The sequence below is a fragment of the Belonocnema kinseyi genome, chromosome 7 (assembly GCF_010883055.1).
Source record: "Belonocnema kinseyi isolate 2016_QV_RU_SX_M_011 chromosome 7, B_treatae_v1, whole genome shotgun sequence".
In the NCBI taxonomy this organism is placed as follows: domain Eukaryota; kingdom Metazoa; phylum Arthropoda; class Insecta; order Hymenoptera; family Cynipidae; genus Belonocnema; species Belonocnema kinseyi.
The window spans coordinates 19,233,140-19,253,385 of record NC_046663.1 but is presented as its reverse complement, the minus strand read 5'-3'; the positions used below and the strand labels follow the sequence as shown (position 1 = coordinate 19,253,385).

Below are 20,246 nucleotides of genomic sequence, written 5' to 3'. Positions count from 1 at the left end.
GCATTTTTGAAATTTCAAATGAATTTTCCAGAGCCTTAAGGAATTTACAGGGATTTCAACAGATTTAAAATGATTTCGGAAATCGTGCGCTATTTTTCATAAACTTCAATAATTTAAAGTAATTCAAAAGAATTTTAAAGATTTTACGGTATTTTATAAAATTTCAAGAAATTTTCAAAAGCTTAAGAAAATTTTAAGGATCTTTACTAGATTTCTCAGAATTTGAAATATTATAGGGGATTTTTAAATATTTTAAGAAATTTTTGACTAATTTCAGTAATTTTATGAAATTTTAAAGAAATTCAAATACTTTATGCTATTTTTAAAGATTTCCAGCCATTTTCGAGAGCTTTACACAGTTTCCACGGATTTCAAAGGATTACAAATATTTTATTTTACAAGATTTCTGAAATTACAAGGAATTTCAGAGAATTTTTTAAGATTTTAGGGTATTATTCAAAATTCAAAAGAATTTTCAAAAGCTTTAAAAAATTCTTCATAATTTACAAAGATTTGAAAGAATTTGAAATATTTCAGCTAATTTTAAGATTATAAAGATTTTTTAATTGATTTTTAAACCTTAATTCAAAAGATTTGAAACAGTTACGGGAACTTCACTAGATTTCTTAGAATTAGAATTTTTATAGGGTATTTTTAAATTTTCCAAGGAATTTTGTTTTATTTCAGTAATTTATTAGAATTTTAAAGAATTAAAAATATTTAAGGGTATTTAAAAAAATTCCAAGCTATTCCCATGAGCTTTAAATAGTTTCTATTGATTTCAAAGAATTTTAAATATTTAAGGAATTTAAAAGTAGTCTGAAGGTTAGAAAAAATTTGAGAGGACTTTGCGAGACTTCAGGATATTTTTAAATATGCAAAGAAATTTTCAGGAGCAACAGATTAGAAAATTTTTATTGATTACAGAAGATTGAAAAATATTTTAGAATTCTATTAAATATTCTAAGGAATTTTCAGGAGCCTTAGGAAATCTCAATTGATTTCATTAATTTATTGGAATTTTCAAAATTGAAGTTCGAAAGATTCCAGGCCATTTTCGCGAGCTTTAAAATGTTTTCAGGTATTTAAATATTTTAAAGAATTTGAAATATTTTCAGGGAATTTAAAAATATTTCAAGGAATTTTTTGTTAGTTTCAATATATTTAAGGAACTTCAAAGAATTTGAAAGATTTCAGTTTTTGAATTCAAAGAAATCGAGATATTTAAAAGGCTTTGAAACAATTCAGGGAATTTTTTGTTTAGATTCCAATGAATTTTTTAATTAGTTCAATATCTTTAAGTGAATCCCAAGAATTTAAAAGATTTTATTGTATTTAAAAAAGATTCAACGGATATTCAAAACCTTCAACAACTTTTAAGGCTGTTTTAAATATTTAAAAAATTTGAAATATTTTAGGGTATTTTTACGAATTCTGAGGAATTTTCAACAGCTCTAAGAGATACTGATAAATTACAAAAGATTTAAGGGGTTTTGAAATACATATTTTAGAATATTTAAAAATATTCTAAGGAGTTTACAATCGATTTTAGTCAATTATCGGGATTTTAATGAATTTAAATATTTAAGGGTATTTTAAAAGATTCTAAGCCATTACTAAGAGCTTTAAAAAATGCCAAGGGATTTCGAAAAATTTTAAATATTTTATGAAATTTTAAGAAATTCTAACGAGTTTTTAAGAGTCCTAAAGAATTTTAAGGGATTAGAAGATATTTTTTAAAGGATTTAAAATACTTTGGCTTGTTTTTAACCGATTTTAATAACTTCGAGTGATTTCAAAGGGTTTTGCAAATTTTAGAGTTTTTATATTTTATTTCAAGGGATTTTTGAAAGCTTTAAAAAGTGTCAAAGAATTTCAAAATATTTCTAACGATTTGAAATATTTTAGGGTAGGAGAATCCAAGGTATTTTTAATTGATTTAAGTAATTTAAAGGGATTACAAAGGATTTAAAATATTTGAGGCTTTTTTTAGGAGTTCAAGGTATTTCAAGTAGATTAAAAAATTTTCACTGGATGTCCAAAGATTCGAATGATTTTAAGGGATTCAAAAAATTTGCATGCACTGTTAAAATTTTTTCTAGAATTTTGGAATAGATTATAAGATATTTGATCAGATTTTAAAGGATTTAAACGATTTTAAGAGAATTTAAAAGCTCTTGAAGTATTCATATTCTGGGTTAAATATCAACTTCAACATTTTTTGTTTTGAATTTATATCCTTTTGTTAAAAAATAATTTTTTCAGCTCAAGATAAATAATTTTAGTTGAAAATTCATCTCCTACTATTTAATTAGGAGTTAGCGTATTTTGTAGAAAAATTGTCTTTTATGATAAAAAAATTATTTTATTAAAAATTTGTTTTTTACTTGAATAAAAATTCATGCTTACCGAAAGTTTAACAATTTGCGTTGATTTTTCAACTATTTTGCTCAAAGTTATTTTTTAAATTAAAAATTAAGCTATTTAATTTATGGTAGAGGAAATATTCTTTCTAGCTGAAAATTCTTCCTTTTCGGTAGAAAGTAATTTCATTGGTTTTATTTTTTTGTTATGAAATTCAATTATTCTAATTAAACAATAGCAATTTTTGTAACAAGTGCAGCACTTTGTCAAGAAAGGAAATTTTTTATTAGGTACTTTTAGTTAAATTTTGTTTAAATTGAAAATATAACGATTTAATTTTTGGTTGTAAATTGATATTTTTTGGTTTAAAATTCAACTATTTAGTAGAAAGAAATTGCATTTATTCTTTGCGAAATTCAAATATTTCGTTAAAAATGTATCTTTTTAGTTGAATAGTTTACTACTAAATTTAAGATTCTTATACTTTGTTCAAAAGTCGCCTTTTTATTTTTAATTAAAAATATTCGATTAAAAAATCATATATAAATTTAAAATTCTATATTTTTAATTTCAAAAATTAGAATTATAAGTTAGTTATTTTTTAGAATAAAATAAACATTTGTGTGATCTATTAGAGACATTCAATAAATAATTAATAATCTTCTAATATTATTCAATTAAATGATTGTGCTAATATATTTAAGAATCTATTTTAACATAATGTATCAAATCTTTCTAAATTTAAAATATTAATTAACTCCCTAAAAACTAAAAATCATTTTTTATAATAAACTCAGGCATTTTTCTCTAGAATTTGATTAGACACCCATTTTTATTTGATTTATTTAATTTATAAATAATTCCATATTAAAAAATACGAGTTTAGAATGTTGGTGATTAAATTAATCAGGAAAAAATCAGGAAATTTTAAAAAAGAAGCTTAGCAGCCACCCTGATTTAATACTGAAAAAATGGTTTGATCCTATTTTTCTGCTATTTTTTAAAACCGATGCTATTGCCACTATTTTTTCTAAAGTGATTCCTGTTTTTATGATATATTTATAAATGTTTCATTGTCAATAATAATAAATGATTGTGAATGGGAACAGAGTAATGAATGGTTCGAGCAGTTAATTATATAATACAATGATTTAAAAAAATTATGATAACTTGTACCTGAAGACCTCGAGAAAGAGGTGGAAAACATCTTGATTTGAGGTGAAGGGTTCCGGACCTTGAGCCGAATGGAACATCCGGAGGGAAGTAGAGTTCGATTCGAGTTAAAGAACGAGTTTCTTCCTGAATATCTGGAATCTGGGTCAGTCTCCGATAATTATTATAAATTTCTTCGTCAAATTCATCATCGCTGGAAATATTTTTCTCAGCTGCTTGTTTTCCGATTTGATCGAAGGCATTGACTTCATTATCCGACAATATCTCCCCACATACAGCAAGTTCTTTCAGTTTTTTCCTCCTTTCTTTACTTTCTTCTTTCCCATTCTTATTAGCCATTTTTCACATTTTTTCCAGAAACCCTAAAAGGAAATAAGTTTCAAGATTAGACAGAAAAAAATTACAGTGAAATCCATTTTAGGCGGTGTACAGCTCTACGTCACACTTAGGCGGTGTACACTTCTGCGTTACGTTTTATAGTTGCACAGCTCCACCTCCTGTTTTTAGATATACGTATGGCGTGGATTTGTCGATATTTAAGAATTTCTCAGGATTTGTTATATTTAAAAAGATTTAAAGGAAATTTAAGCAGATGTTAATTATTTTGAGGATTTCTAAAGAATTAAAAATATTATAGGGTATGTTCAAAGATTTTAAACCATTTGCAAATCTTGAAGAAAACTTAAAAGAATTTCGAAAGATTTTTTAATATTTCAAATATTTTATAGAATTTCAAAAGTTTTCAAGAAATGTTTTTTTTTATTTCAATCATTGAAAGGGAATCCAAAGAAAATTAGAAATTTTTGGCTATTTATAAAAATTCTAAGAACTCTATCCGAGCTTCAAAGACTTTCAAGGCAATCTAAAAAATGCTTAGGATTTGATAGGTCTTAGGGGAAAAATACAGGAAAAAATAAGATTAAAATGCAATTTAGGCGGTATACAGCTCTACGTCGCGTTTAGGCGGTGTACAGTTCTGTGCTATGTCTGTTTGCTGTAAGTCTCCAAGTACGCTTTATAGGTGCGGGTATCGCACAGGTTTGTCGATAATTGAGAATTAAAATTTTTTATTTTAATTTGTAATATTTAAAAACATTACAAGAAAATTATATGAGATTTCAATCATTTTTAGCTTTTTCAAATAATTTGAAATATTCTAGGGTATGTTCAAAGATTTCAAGCCATTTTCAAAAGCTTTAAAACGTTTCAAGGAATTTCAAACATTTTTTAAGGATTTCAAATATTTTAAAGAATTTTAAAAGGTTTCGAGAAATTTAAAATTGATTTCAATCATTTGAAGGAAATCCAAAAAATATTAGAGAATTTAGGGTATTTCTAAATATTCTAAGGAATCTTCACGAGTTTCAAAGAGTTTCCAGAAATTTCAAAAGATTTATTAGGATTTGATAGATTTTAGAGAATCTTAAATGATTTCCTAAGTTTTTTCCTCCTTTCTTTACTTTTTTTTGCCATTCCTATGAACATTTTTAAGTTTTTGAAATTTTTTTCAAGGAAATCTAAAAGGCAAATAGTTTCAAGTTGAGATAGAAAAAATTAGATTAAAATACATTGTAGGCGGTGTACAGCTCCATGTCACGTTTAGGCGGTGTACAGTTCTGCTTTACGTTTGATAGTTGTATAGGTTCAAATCCTGTTTTTAGACGTTGGTATGGAGTGGATTTGTCGATTTTCAAGATTTTTTCAGGATTTGTAATATTTAAAAAGATTTGAAGAAAATTTTGTTAGATATTAATCATTTTAAAGTTTTGCAAAGAATTAAAAATATGATAGGATAAGGTTAAATATTTTCAGCCATTTTCAAAGGCTTCAAAAAGTTTCAAAGAATTTCAACGGTTTTAAAGGATTTTAAATATTTTATAGAATTTCCAAAATTTCCAAGAAATTTTGTATGTATTTCACTAATTTAAAGGGAGTCCAAAGGATATTAGAGGTTTTAGGATATTTCTAAAAATTCTATGGAATTGCATAGAGCTTCGAAGAGTTTTTAGAAAATCCAAAAAATTTCTTAGGATTTGATAGATCTTAGTAGATTTTTAAAAATTCCTAAAGTTTTTCCACCTTTCTTCACTTTCTTCTTTGCCATTGGCTATTTTTCCCTTTTTTTAAAACATTTTTCGATAAAATCTAAATGAAAAAGAAGTTTATATAGGAAAACATTAGATTAAAATTCATTTTAGGCGGTGTACAGCTCCATGACACGTTTAGGCGGTGTCCAGCTCCATAACACGTTTAGGCGGTGTACATTTCTGTGTTATGTTTATTTTCTGTGAGGCTTCAAGTTCGGTGTATTAGACTCAGGTATTGCACGGGTTTGTCGATAATTAAGAATTTCAAAAAAAAATTTGAAGATATGTAATATAAAAACATTCTAAGAAAATTTTATTAGATTTTAATGATTTTGGCCTTTTGCAAAGAATTTGAAATATTGTAGGGTATATTTAAAAATTGCAATCCATTTAAAAAAATTTTAAACGTTTTAAGGAATTTCTAAGAAATTTTAAGGATTCCAAATGTTTTGAAGAATTTTAAAAGGTTCCGAGCAATTTTTTATTTATTTAATTAATTTGAAGGAATCCAAAAAATATCAGAAAGTTTAGGGGATTTTGAAAGATTCCTTAAGTTTTTTCGCCTTTCTTTATTATGTTTTTTTTGCCATTCCTATTAGCCATTTTTCCTTTTTTTTACATTTTTTTCGAGAAAATATAAAAGGAAAATAGTTTCAAGTTAAAATAGAAAAAAAATTAGAATAAAATACATATTAGGCGGTGTACAGCTCAATATCACTTTTGGGCGGTGTGCAGTACGGATTTACGTTTGATAGTTGTATACCTCCTAGTCCTGTTTTCAGATATAAGTATTGCATGGATTTATCAATATTTAAGAATTTCTTAGGATTTGTAATATTTAAAAAGATTTAGAGAAAATTTTAGTAGATATTAATTATTTTAAGGTTTTCTAAATAATTAAAAATATTATAGAGTATGATTGAATATTTTTAGCCATTTTTAATAGTTTAAAAAAGGTGAAAATAATTTTAAAAGATTCTTAAGGAATTCATTTTTTTTTCGAAAATATCTAAAAGGAAAATAATTTGAAGTTCAGATAAAAAAAATTATATTAAAATGCATTTTAGGCAGTGTACAGCTCCACGTCACGCTTAGGCAGTAAACAGTTCTTCTTAACGTTTGATCGTTGTATAGCTCCCGGTGCCGTTTGTAGGAAAAGGTATGAAATGGATTTGTCTATATTTAAAAATTACAAACAATTACTTGGGATTTCTAGCATCTAAAAAAAAATTTAAGAAAATTTTATTAGAATTCAATCTTTTTAAGGTTTTACAAAAAATTAAAAATGTTGTAGTGTATATTTAAAGATTACAAGCCTCTTCAAAAGCTCTAAAAGCTTTCAAGGAATTTCAGAAGATATTAAATGTTTACAAACTTAGAGGATTTTAAAAGATTCCTTTAGCCTTTTTCTCCTTTAATCACTGTCTTCTTTGCCATTAAAATTAGCCTATTTTCCCTTACTTTTTGAGAAAATCGAAAAGGAAAATAATTTCAAGTTCATATATAAAAATTAGATTAAAATACATTTTAGGCGGTGTACAGCACCACTTCACATTTAGGCGGTGTATAATTCCGTGTTGCGTTTGATCACTGGGCAGATACAAGGCCTGTTTATACATATTGAAATTAAATAGATTTAACGACACTTGAGAATTTTAAAGAAATGTTTAAAGAGATTTCAAAGGATTTCTGAGGATTTATAATATTTTGGCAAATCAAGGGGATTTTAAAAATTTTGAGATAGGCTTTCTTTAATTCAATGGAATTAACAGATTTTTAGGGTTTATTTATAATTCAAAGGAATGAAGGAATCGTAAAAGGATTTACATGTTCTAAAGAATTTAAGTCAATTGAAAGGAATTTTAAAGAATGTTAGAGATTTTTTTTAAAGCAATAAACGGATTTTTGAGTTTTTTCTTTTAATTCAAATGAATTAAGAGATTCTTCATTTTCTTTAAATTGGAAAGCATTAAGGGTCTTCAAACGATTTCAAAGGATTTGAAATATATTTAATAAGTGTTTTAAAAGATTCCAAGTCATTTTTATGAGTTTTAAAAAGTTTCAAGGATTTGAATTTTCTTAGGAAATTTTAAAAGATTGTAAGGAATTTTTAATTAATTTTAATAATTTGTAGGGATTTCAAAGAATTTAAAAGATTTTTAGTCTTTTTAATTGAAACGAATAAAGTGATTTTTTCAATTTAAGATCAAAAGACTTCAAAGGACTTAAAATATTTTTATGGGAAAATTCCAAGGAATTTTCAATTAATTTATATATTTTATTGTAATTTTTAAGAACTAAAAATATTTTACGGTATTTCGAAAGATTACCAGCCAATTTTTAGAGTTTTAAAAAGTTTCAAGACATTTCAAAAGATTTTACAAAATTTGAAACATTTTAGAGAATTTCAAAAGATTGTAAGGAATTTTCAATTCATTTCAATAACTTTAACGGATTTCATCAAAATTTTACAGATTGACTTTTAGGGTTTTTAAATTCAAGAATTTAAGGGATTTTATTAGATTTTTCTTAAATTGAAAGAAATTACGGGTTCTAAAAAGACTTCAAAGGATTTAAATTATAATTGAAAAAAAATTCCAAGGAATTTTCGATTGTTTTGATTAATTTATTGGGACTTCAAACAATTAAACATATTTTAGGATATTTCAAAAGATTACCAAACATTTTTGAGAGTTTTAAAAAGTTTCAAGAAAATTCAAAACATTTTACAAAATTTGAAACATCTTAGAGAATTTCAAAAGAATCCTAGAAAATTTTAATTCGCTTCAATAATTGGAAAGGTTTTCAAAGAATTTTAGAGATTTCAGGATATTTTTCAAAAAAATTTTATGCATTTTCAAGAGCCCTCAAGAATTTCAGGTAATTTAAAAAAACTTCAAAGGATTTAAAATAGTTTAGGGAATTTCGAAAAATTGTAAAGAATTTTTTGTTGATTTCAATAACTTAAGGGGATTTCAAATAAATTTAGAGATTTTAAGGATTTTTTAATTCAAAGGAATAAGAAGATTTTTGTATTGAACGGAACTAAGGAGATTTTTAGGTTTTCTTGTTAGTTCAAAGGAATCAAGAGTTTTCAAAATATTTCAGAGCTTTGGGAATATTTTTGAGAACTTTAAAATATCTTAAGGAGTTTCTAATTGATTCCAATAATTTATTGGGGTTTGAATAATTAAAAAAATTTTAGGGTATAAAAAATATTAATAATACAATTTGAAGTAATTCCAAAGAGTTTTAAGGTTTTATGGTATTTTGTAAATGCCAAATTATTTTTTAATTTATTTCAGTAATTTTTTCGGGATCTTAAGGAGTTTAAAATGTTACAGAGCATTTTAAAAGATTCCAAAGGATTTGAAAAATTGTAAGCAAATTTTTTTACATTTTAATAATTTTAAGGTATTCTAGAAGATTTAAAATATTGTGAAGCATATTTTTTCAGTGAAAATTCAGTCAATTTAATAGGAAATTCATTATTTTTCTTAGATTAAAAAATAATTTTTCAAATTCAAAATTGAACTATTCTATCTTTTTAGTCGACTATTCAAAATTAATTTATTTGGTTAAAAATTTGCTCATTTGGTTAAAAATAATCCAAATAGTTTAAGATTTTGTTTAGAAATATTTTTTTTTTGAAAATTGATTTTTTTTCTCTAGAAAATTCAATAATTTTAATAAAATATGTTTTCCTTTTTAATTTTTAAATTAATATTTTTTTGCAGAACTGTTATTTTTCGTTTTGAAATACAACTGTATAATTCAAAACTAAATGTTTGAGGTTAAAAATAACAATCTATTATTATATATTTTCAATTAATTCCAATGATCTTACGGGGTTCCAATGAATTTGAAAGATTTAAGGATTTATATGAAAATTTCAAGAAATTTCGAGAGCTTCAAAAGTTTAAGGAATTAAAAAATATTTCTTAGGATTTTTATTATTTGAAAAGATTCCGAGAACATTTTATTAGATTTCACTTTTTTTAAATATTCCGAAGAATTTGAAATATTGTAGAATATTTGAAAAGACTCCAAGACATTTTAAATTGTTTTCATTAATTTGAAGGGATAGTTGTTTTTGATTAATTTTATGCCAAAATTTGTATATTAAGGTTATCTCAAATTTGAGAAAATATAGGTATATTCACCTTAAAGTTGATTCTTGTAATGAAAATGTTTTTTATTTTGTATTGTTATCCATTTCTTAGTGCTTGATGGGTTTCACTTTCAAATTTGAAATTAAATAATTCATTAATTTTATTCAGCACTAATTCTTTTCCTTTTCCTAGAAAATTGTCATGGTGAGATCTTCCATAAATTTTTATCCAAAACCTGATTGGTTGTGAGACTGCGTGAATATGAGTTTCAGTGGCTGTTTTCAGTTTGTTCTTTTGAATTTTTTAGAATTTAAAAAATCTCACTTTATAAATGATAAAATTTAATCCTTTGCATTTAGTACTAAAGGATAAAATTTAAATTTCCTCAAAATATTTTAAAATATAATAAAATCATTCACATCTTTTAAAATGTCCTGAAATATTTTAAATCCTTTTAAATATTGAGAATACTAATAAATTATTAGAACCAATTGGAAAGCGTTTGGAATTTTGTTAAATTCCGAAAATATTTCTATTTCTTTAAAGTTTTTTGAAAAACCTTGATTTCTTTGAGTTAAAAAAACCCAAAAAATCCGTTAAATTAAAAAAATCTCTTTAATCCTTTAAAAAATCTTTTGAAATTCCTTGAAACTTTTTAAAACTCTTAAGAATGGCTGGTAATATTTCGAAATATTCTGAAACATTTTGAATTTTTTAAGTCCCAATAAATGATTGAAAACGATAAAAAATTCCTTGGAATTTTTCTTTCAAATATAATTAAAATCTTTTAAAGTCTTTTTAGAACCCCTAATTCCCTTCAATTAAAAAAATTCTAATAAAATCTTTTTAAAATACCCTAAAATATTTTTAATTCTTCAAAATCGTAATAAATTATTGAAATTAATCACAATATCGTTGAAATATTTTGAAATTCCCAAAAATATTTCTAACCCTTTGAAATTTTTTGAAGTCCTTTTAATTCATTGAAATTATTTTAAAATTCTTTGGAATCTTTTGAAATTCCCTAAAATATTCCAAGTTCTGTAAAATCTTTTTAAATACCTTTAGGCCTCTTAAAACTCTTGAAATTGGCTAGGAATCTTTAAAAATACACTAAAACATTTTAATTTTTTTAATCCCAATTTATTATTATAATTGATTTAAAAATTTTTGAAATTGATTTAAATTCCGAAATATATTTTCAATCATTTAAAGTCTTTTGGAAACCCTTAATTCCTTGGAATATACGAAAAATCTAAAAAATCCTTAGTTTCTCATGAATCACGAAAAACCTTGAAAATCGATTAATTTATTTAAATTAAAAAATCCCTTTATTCCTCTCAAATAAAAAAGCCTTAAAATCTCTAAAATTATTTTAAATTCCTTCAAGTTTTTAAACTCGAAGGAACATTTTCAGAACCTAAAAAAATTCCCTGAAATATTAAAAATCATTTGAATCCTTTGGAATTGATTTAAATCCCGTAAGGTTCTTGAAAATTCATTAAAATTAATTTTTCTAAATTCAGGAAAATCTCTCAAAAAATTAAAATCCCTTAAAATTATTGAAATTGAAAAAGAAATTATTTAAAATCTTTTCACATTCCTTCAAATATTTCAAATCCTGTAACATCTTTAAAAATTCCTTGAAAATTATTAACTTTTAAAAATTTCTACGGATCTTTCAAAATACACTAAAATTTCGTAATTTTTCAAAGTCTTAATAAATCATTCAAATCAAATAAAAATTCTCAAATATATTTTCAATCCTTAAAAATCTTTCGAAACCCTTTAATTTCCATGAATTACGGAAAACCTTTAAAATCAATTAATTCCTTTAAATAAAAGAATTCCCGTTATTCCTTTAAATTAAAAAAGCCTTCAAATCTTTAAATGAATTAAAAATTCCTTGGAATCTTTTAAAATTCCTTAAAATATTTCAAATTCTGTAAAATATTTTGAAATCCGTTGAATTTTTTGAAACTCTTAGAAATGGCTTAGAATCTTTTAAAATACCCTAAAATATTTAAAAATCCCATTAATATATCCCAAATATATTTCCAATCCCTTGAAATCGTTTGGAAACCCCTGGTTCCTTTAAACTAAAAAAATTCTAAAAAATTTACTTGATTCTTTTGAAAAAAAAACGTGAAAATCATTCTATTCTTTTGAAAAAAAATCTTTAAAATCCCTTCAAGTGACTTAAATCATATGGAGATTCTTTGAAATCATTTAGTATACACAGATTTAATTCAAATTTTATACAAAACCAATAAATTATTAAAATCAATTAAAATTCTTTAAAATCTTTTAAAATGTTTTGAAATCCTTTGGTTGTTTTGAATTAAAAAAAACCTGAATATTTGTTAATTCCTTTAAAGAAAAAAAGTCTTTAAATCTCTAAATTTCTCTAAAATTCCGTTAAATGACCGAAATGAATAAAAAACCTTTAGAAAAAATCTCTTTTACAAAATATTTCTCCCTTTTTGGTTAAAAATACAACGGCTGCAAAATAATCTTTTTTGGTTGAGGATTTAATTATTTTGTTGAAAACTTGTCTTTTTTGATAAACACAACTTTTTTTCACTTTAAATAAAAACATCTTTTTTGGTTTTAATATCATTATACAAAAAATTTTTCCTGGAGAATTGATCTTTTTCTCTTTGAAAATTCTACTATTTGATTCATAATTAACTTTTTTATAGAAATTTTGATTGACATATCCTAAATTTCCAAAAATCTTTTTTCAATTTTTGGAATAATCTTAAGAAAATTATATTTGTAAAGCTTCAAAAATAAACAGATTGAAAAATAAATAATTATCTATAATTTTTTTTGTATTAGAAATTTTTTTTAAATAAAAAAAAAGAAAGAATACTGGGTCACTTGAGAGATGACAAAGGACCATCTAGTTTTGTGCGATTATACGTAGGTTTTGAAAATTTATACAGTGAAAGAAAATTGGAGCCAAACCTTATTTTGAGCCAAAATGGAAATACAGTTGTTGATCTACGCGATGAAAACGACGCATGGCAAAGAAATCGTTCTTGGATTTAATTAAGATCAATCAATTTCTCATTAAGCATAAAAAATAACCTAAAAATGTCCGGAATCTAAATAATAGGAATATCCCTTCAAATCTTAAAAAAATAAATCAGGTATTTTTTATTATATAAATAATTAATTGATGTACATTTAGAGTATTCTACAAAAATATAAAAAAAATTAGAATTTAAATTCAGTAGAGAAATTAGGATGCTCAATTTTATTGACCTAAATATATGATTACTTTCCAGTCAAATCAAGATATGAAATTAATAATATTTTAATTATTTTAATTATTATTATTTTAGTAGTAAAAATTTTCACTTTTATTTTCAGAAAACAGCATAATTAATTAGTTATTTGGTTGAGATTAATAATATTATTATAATTGATTTTTAATATCAAATAAAACTTTGAAACGAATATTTATTTGCTAGAAGTTTTTGAACCCTTAACTTTCAGCTAAAATTAGATTCTGGAATCTTAAAATCAGAAAATCAGTATTATCAGTTTCTTTTTAATGTTTAAAAAATACAATTTTCCTAAAATTCTTAACAAGATTCTAAAAGATTTGTTAAGATTTTAGATATGTCCAAAAAGAATCTAGAAAGTTTTAAAGAAATAAAACATCATTTTTAATTTTCTAAGGATTCTTAAGACATTTTTTTTCATCTTCTTGAAATCATTGAAAAATTTTAAGAAGCTTCTTTTTAAAATATTTCAAAATATTTGAACGAAAATATAAATCTGTACAAGTTTTAAATTGTTTTATAGCTTCTAAGCATATATTAAGCTTAAATGAATTTTTTCTACAATTTTGCAATTTTGCTAAATCGAAAAATTTTGCCATTTTTCAGCTCCTTACAAACCCAGACACAATTCCAAATGCTCTCTTCGTCCTGGTGCCCCATTTTCAGGTCTTCAAACCACCAGATACAAGCACAACTGTTCGGCTCGTCCAAGTGCCTTTTTTCTCTCTAAAGCCACATACACAATTCCCACTATTCTTTTGTTATCGCCCGGTGCCCCTTTTCCAGCTCTCAAATCCCCAGAACCAATTCTAAGAGTATTCCTCGCTTTTGTGCCCCTTTATCATATCTTCAATCCTCTAGATGTAATTCTAAGTGTTCTCCTTATTTCTGTGCCCCTTTTCCATCTCTAGGTAAAATTTTAAGTGTACCCTTATCCCAGATCCCCTTTTCAGCTCTCCAAATCTCCATACTCAGTCCCAAGTGTTATTCTCGATCTGGTGTCTCTTTTCCAGCTCCCCAAGCCCCCAGAGATAGTCCCAAGTCTTCTTCTTGTCCTGATGCCCCTTTCCAGCTCTTCAAATCCTTAGCCACAATTCTAAACGCTTTTCTCAACCCCGGTGCTCTAAATTCCCAGGCACAATTCTAAGAGTTTTCATCGCTTTAGTGCCCCTTTTCAATGTGCTCAATCCTCTAGATATAATTTCAAGTATTCGCCTCGTGTTAACGCCCCTTTCCAAGCCCCTCGATAGAATTTTAAATATACCCTTCTCCAAGATCCCATTTCCAGATCTCTAAATCTCCAGGGACAATCTCAGATGTTCTCCTCGACCCGGTGCTTCTTTTCCAATTTCGCGAACCCCCAGGTACAATCCGAAATGTTCCTCTTTCCTAATGCCCCATTTCCGACTCCCCAAATCTGTAGACACTATTCCAAGTATTCGTTTAACCCAGTGGCCCTTTTCCATATCTTTAATCCTCCATATACAATTCTGAGTGTTCTCCGCATGCGTATGCCCCTTTTCCAGCTCTCAAACCTCTGAGTGGAATTTTAAATGTTCCCTTATCCCAGATCCCATTTCTATCTCTCCAAATCTCCAGGCACAATCGCATGTGTTCTCCTTGACCCGGCTCCTTTTTTCCAATTTTGCACCCCCCCCCCCAGTTACAATATCAAGTGTTCCCTTTTTCCTGAAACTCTTATTCCCGATTCTCCAAATCTCTAGACACAATTCCCAGTATTCTTCTAGCCCTGGTACCCCTTTGTCAACACTCCAAATCTCTAGCCACAATTTCAAGGGTCTCTCTCGGTTCGTTTCCCCAAATCGCCAGGCACAATTCTAGGACCTTTTCTCGTCCTAGGGTCCTTTTTCCAGATCTTCAATTCTCTAGACACAATTCTAAGGGTTTTCCTCATACATTTGCCCCTTTCCCAGCTCTAAAATCGCCAGACACAATTTTAAGTTTTTACCTTGTCAGTGCCCCTTTCCTAGCCACTCGATAGAATTTCAAATGTTCCCTTCTCCCAGATCCCATTTCCAGCTCTCCAAATCTCCAGGGACAATCGCAGGTGTTCTCCTCGACCCGGTGCTTCTTTTCCAATTTCGCGAACCCCCTGGTACAATCCGACGTGTTCCTCTTTTCTAATGCCTTATTTCCGACTCCCCAAATTTGTAGAAACAATTCCAAGTATTCTTTTCACTCTGGTGCCCTTTTGTCAACACTCTAAGTCTCTAACCGCAATCCCAAGGCTTTCTCTCGCTTCGTTACCCAAATCCTTAGGCACAGTTCTAGCACCTTTTCTCGCTCTAGTGCCCCTTTTCCAGATCTTCAATCCTCCAGATAAAATTCTTCGTTTTCTCCTTATTCATGTGCCCCTTTTCCAGCTCTCAAACCCCTAGGTAGAATTTTAAATGTTCCCTTATCCCAGATCGCATTTTTATCTCTCCAAATCTCCAGACAAAATCGCAGGTGTACTCCTCGACCCTGTTCCTTCTTTCCAATTTTACAACCCCCAGATACAATCTCAAGTGTTCCCCTTTTCCTGAAAATCTTATTCCCGATTATCCAAATCTCTAGACACAATTCCGAGTATTCTTCTTGCCCTTGTGCTCCCTTTCCAGCTTTCCCTTTCTCTCGCTTCGTTTCCCCGAATCTCTAGGCACAATTCTAGGACCTTTGCTCGCCCTAGCTTCCTTTTTCCAGATCTTCAATTCTCTAGATACAATTCTAAGGGTTCTTCTCATGCATTTGCCCCTTTTCCAGCTCTAAAATCGCCAGACGCAATTCTATGCTTTTACCTTATCCTGGTTCCCCTTTGCAGCTCTCCAAATCCCCAGACACGTTCCCAGCTGGTTTTGTCGACTTGGTGCCCCTTTTTCATGTATACAACCCCCCAGGTACATTTCCAAGTTTTCCTTTTTTTGCTGCCCCTTTCCCAACTCTCCAAATCTCTAATTACAATTCCAAGTTTTGCTCTTGTCCTGGTGCTCCCTTTCCAGCTCCCCAAAGCCCCAGACACATTCCTTTATTTGAAAATAAAGACCGAATTTCCTAGTTGAAATGAAATGACTAAAAAATGATAATGAAATAAAAGAAAAAAAAACTCAAAAAATAAAGGAAGAATACTGAATAAAAAATACGTATAGAAAAATTTTTTAAAATTAAAATTTGAAACAGGACTGTTTCTAAACGTCAAACATTTTCAAATTAGAATTCTAAAAATTCTTTTAATAAAAATTCGCAGGAATTTGTATTGAATTATTTATGATCAAAAGTATTCTAAGTTGACCAAATTTAAGTTTTAAAATTTGGAATTTAAGTATTTTTCAATTCAAAAACGTTACAAGGAAGTCTAGAAATTATGCACAAAATTCAAAATATATATTTTTCAATTTTTGAAAAGCTTGTAAAGTTTTAAAATATTTTTATTCTCTTTAAACCTAGTGAAACATCCAATACCTTCTAAAAAAGTAGGTATAGACAAACTAAAAACAGTCATTAAAAATAACTTTTGAAGGGGATAAACTACTGTAGAGCATAAAAAAATAGGCGCAATTCGGGAATTTTGTTTGACTTAATAAAGAGATCAATCGAAATTTTATAAAATGAGATTTATAAACTAATAATAAAGTACAGAAATAATTTTTTAAATTTTGACCGATCGGTTAAAATTCTACAGTGGTGTAACCCCTTAAGAAAAGGGAAGGATAAAACAATTTCGAATTCAGTAAAATCGTTGAACTTTGAATTTAAAACCATTTTTTTTCATTTACTTTAGTTATATAGTAAAAGAAAAGAATTTGTATATTAAAAATCGATATTGTTAATGAATATTCGGTTCTACCTTTTCAGGTAAGTACAATGAAATATGAGCAAGAAAATGTTAATGTTTAACATTAATTAAAAATAAATCTGGTAAAAAACGAAAAAGCTAAGGGGGATAATAAATTATTTCGTGCAGCTAAATATCGAGATTTTGTTGAATATTCTAATCAATAATTGTTTTTGATTAATTCAACCTTATTCACATTCTCATCATTCATGAGAGAATGCATTATTAAACGTATTATTATCATCATTAAAAATAGAATCCCGATTTTCCCGACAATTTGACTAATTGCTATTCATGCAATTATGAATGTATTTTTACTAAAACTTTGATGTGTCTGACGATTAAAGAATTTAAAAAAACACAAAGGTCATGCTCTTGACAATACTCGTATGTACTGAAAAATCGTATTTGTATATCACGCAACTCTTTTTATTATCTTTATCTTTAAAGGTCTTACAGCTGAAGCTTTTCTTTGTGAATCTCTCATAGCTTAAAAGAATTAAAAAATCTATTATTTAACCAATTTTTAATAAAATAATAATAAATGAAAATATATTGGACGAGTTTGAATCGAGAAAGTTCTTATTCAACCTTTTTCAGATTAGGTACAATTTTGAAAAAGAATAATATTTTAAATGTAATAAAAAGGAATTGAAATTGTATTATTTCTGAATAAAAGCGTTTAAAATTGTATAATTTGGATTTAACTTTATTTCAAATTAAGGAATCTCCTAATTGCATTGTTAAAAATTAAAATTTGAAAAAGGACTGTTTCTAAACTCAAACATTTTTAAATTAGAATTCTAAGAATTCTTTTAATAAAAATTCGCAGGAATTTGTATTAAATTATTTATAATCAAAAGTGTTCTAAGTTGACCAAATTTAAGTTTTAAAATTTGGAATTTAAGTATTTTTCAATTCAAAAACGTTACAAGTTTATAATTTAAAATTGAAAATTCAATTGAATGTTTTAAAATCAAACCTGCTGAAAATCTAGAATTTTAAATTGTTATTGAAATATTTTTTATGTTTTAGAATATTTGCAGTCCTCATAAAACTGATAAAATTCCTAAATGTCTTTTAAAATTATTCAATTTTTATTTAATGCTGCAAAATTTTTAAAATTGCATAAAGTCTTCTAAAATAATTTTTTTGTAATTTTGGAAATCTTTTGAAACTTTTTAAAATCTTTCCACGTAAAAATATTCTCAAAAATTTTAAGAAAATTCTTGTATTCTATTAAACATGAATATTTTGTAAAGAGCTTCAAAATTTGTAAAAATCTACATTTTCCTTATCATTTTAACAAATGTTTGCATTTTTCAATATTTTTAAATCCTTTCAAAACTTTTAAGTTTCTAAATATCTTCTTAAATGATGCGATTTTTTCTAACAAGGAAGGTACCCGAGGTGTACCTCACCGATTTTCTTGAAATTGTGATATGTTATAGAACATCAAAAAATATTCGACACGTATTTTTTTATACGTGCCCATAAGTCCATTTAAGGGGTGAAACCCACCCTTGAAGTTCACCCCTAAAAACACATTTTTTTTAATTTCTCGAATACAATTCGTAATTTTTTACTGGAACAAAGTGGGTAACACTTGTTATTGAAAAGCACATACTTATGCATTATTTTTAGTCATCAGACTCGCAACCCCCGTTTTTTATTAATGAAAAACTATATTTGATGGCCATTTTTTTCACAATACTCATTCCAAAATCTGTTGAATCTTGACAAAATTAATTGTTTTATGCACAATAATCAAAAATAAAGTTGACCTGTTCCGGCATTTTCAAAAAAAAATCCCTTGAGGGGGTGAGCTACCCCTAACATTTATACTGTTATATTTCGTTATTCCATTACTATATCATGGTGTAAAACTCTTGGATACTATTGAAATTTTTAAGTGAAGTTGATGTAGTTTGAAATTTTCTGAAATCAGCCCTTACAAATGAATTCATCCCTAAAATTGAATCACAAGTATTATTTTTTCATTACTTAAAAATACCCTTGGACTATTCAGTGGCGTAAAACGTGTAATAATATTAGTTCACATCCTTGGTATTGAATTAGAATTCTTTACCCCACTAATGTATCAACCCCTATTTTTCAATAAAAAAATGACAACCTTTTCAATATGAAAATACTAAATTTTTGAGTTTTACGAAAAAAATTTTGGCAGTATGCACAATATCCAGATACGAAATCGACTGTTCTCACCTTAATAAAAAACCTATAAGGGGTGAACCAGCCCCACAGGGGATATTGTCGTATCTCTATGATTTTATTCTTTTTCTATGGGACTTTCAAAGGTAATAAAAAATTAATGATTCAAAGCACAAAAAAAGGGGGAGGGTCGGTAAGGCCGGTTTTTGGCCTAATTTATTTTTGGACCAAAAAATCTGAAAAAATCATGGTAGTATCTTATAAGTATCCCGCGTCGATTGCACGCTAAACGGACTTTGACTTTTATCGCGTCAGGTTCAAGGTCATTGGAAGGTCAAATCGAGAGAAAACGGTAAAAAAAATCCTAAAAAATACGTTATAGGTTTTTGGAGTCGCTAATTACAAATCTGGCATCCGTTGAACTCTATCGCTTCAGGTTCAATGTCATTTGAAGGTCATTTGAAGGTCAAATCGAGAAAAAACGGTAAAAAAATTAAAAAAAAATATGTTATAGGTTTTTGGGGTCGCTGATTATGAACCTGGTGTCCGCTGACTTTTATCGCGTCAGGTTCAAGGTCATGGGAAGGTCAAATCGAGAGAAAACGCTGGAAAAAAAATATGTTCTAGGTTTTCGATTTGACCTTAAAATGACCTTCAAATGACCTTGAGCCTGAAGCGATAGAGTTCAACGGATGTCAGATTCGTAATTAGCGACTCCAAAAACCTATAACGTATTTTTTTGGATTTTTTTACCGTTTTCTCTCGATTTGACCTTCCAATGTACTTGAACCTGACGCGATAAAAGTCAAAGGACGCCAGATTTGTATTCGGCGAACCCGAAAACCATAGTAAACCCGAGCTAACCTCAGAATACATGTTTAAGAGTGTCAAATCTCTCGAAAATACAGTTGGTGGGTAGTGGTGTTTCCTATATTTTTAGGGGGGGTGGGGGTGGCTGGGGTTGGAGGGTAGTCCGCTTAGCGTGCAATCGACTCGGGATACTTATAAGATACTACCATGATTTTTTCAGATTTTTTGGTCCAAAAATAAATTAGGCCAAAAACCGGCCTTACCGACCCTCCCCCTTTTCAAAAATTTAATATTTCAATAATTTTGAGTTTTAATGTTACTTTTTATAATCCTGGAAATAATGATAATCATTAAAAAAATGTTTCAAGCATAATGATTTCTTACACCAAGAGCATCTTACAAT

General features: G+C 27.2%; 2 protein-coding genes across 3 annotated transcripts in view; one reads left to right on the top strand and one right to left on the bottom strand.

Moving 5' to 3' along the window:
* LOC117176063 overlaps positions 1-20,246 on the bottom strand; it is a 43,890-nt gene that overhangs the window by 8,376 nt on the left and 15,268 nt on the right. The window contains exons 1-2 of one of the 2 annotated variants that reach the window (XM_033366066.1): positions 9,788-9,934; positions 3,541-3,899 (exon numbers count right to left, since the gene is read on the bottom strand). In XM_033366066.1, coding sequence (XP_033221957.1) covers positions 3,541-3,876 — 336 coding nt within the window. In that variant the 5' untranslated portion in view covers positions 3,877-3,899; positions 9,788-9,934. Of the gene's footprint in view, positions 1-3,540; positions 3,900-9,787; positions 9,935-20,246 lie in introns of those variants that run through there. The other variant, XM_033366067.1, reaches the window with a different exon arrangement.
* Positions 12,646-20,246, top strand: part of LOC117176064 (putative uncharacterized protein DDB_G0271982) — an 18,478-nt gene continuing 10,877 nt past the window's right edge. The window contains exon 1 of the mRNA XM_033366068.1: positions 12,646-12,891. The gene's annotated coding sequence lies outside the window, so the exon portion shown is untranslated. The remainder of the gene's footprint in view (positions 12,892-20,246) is intronic.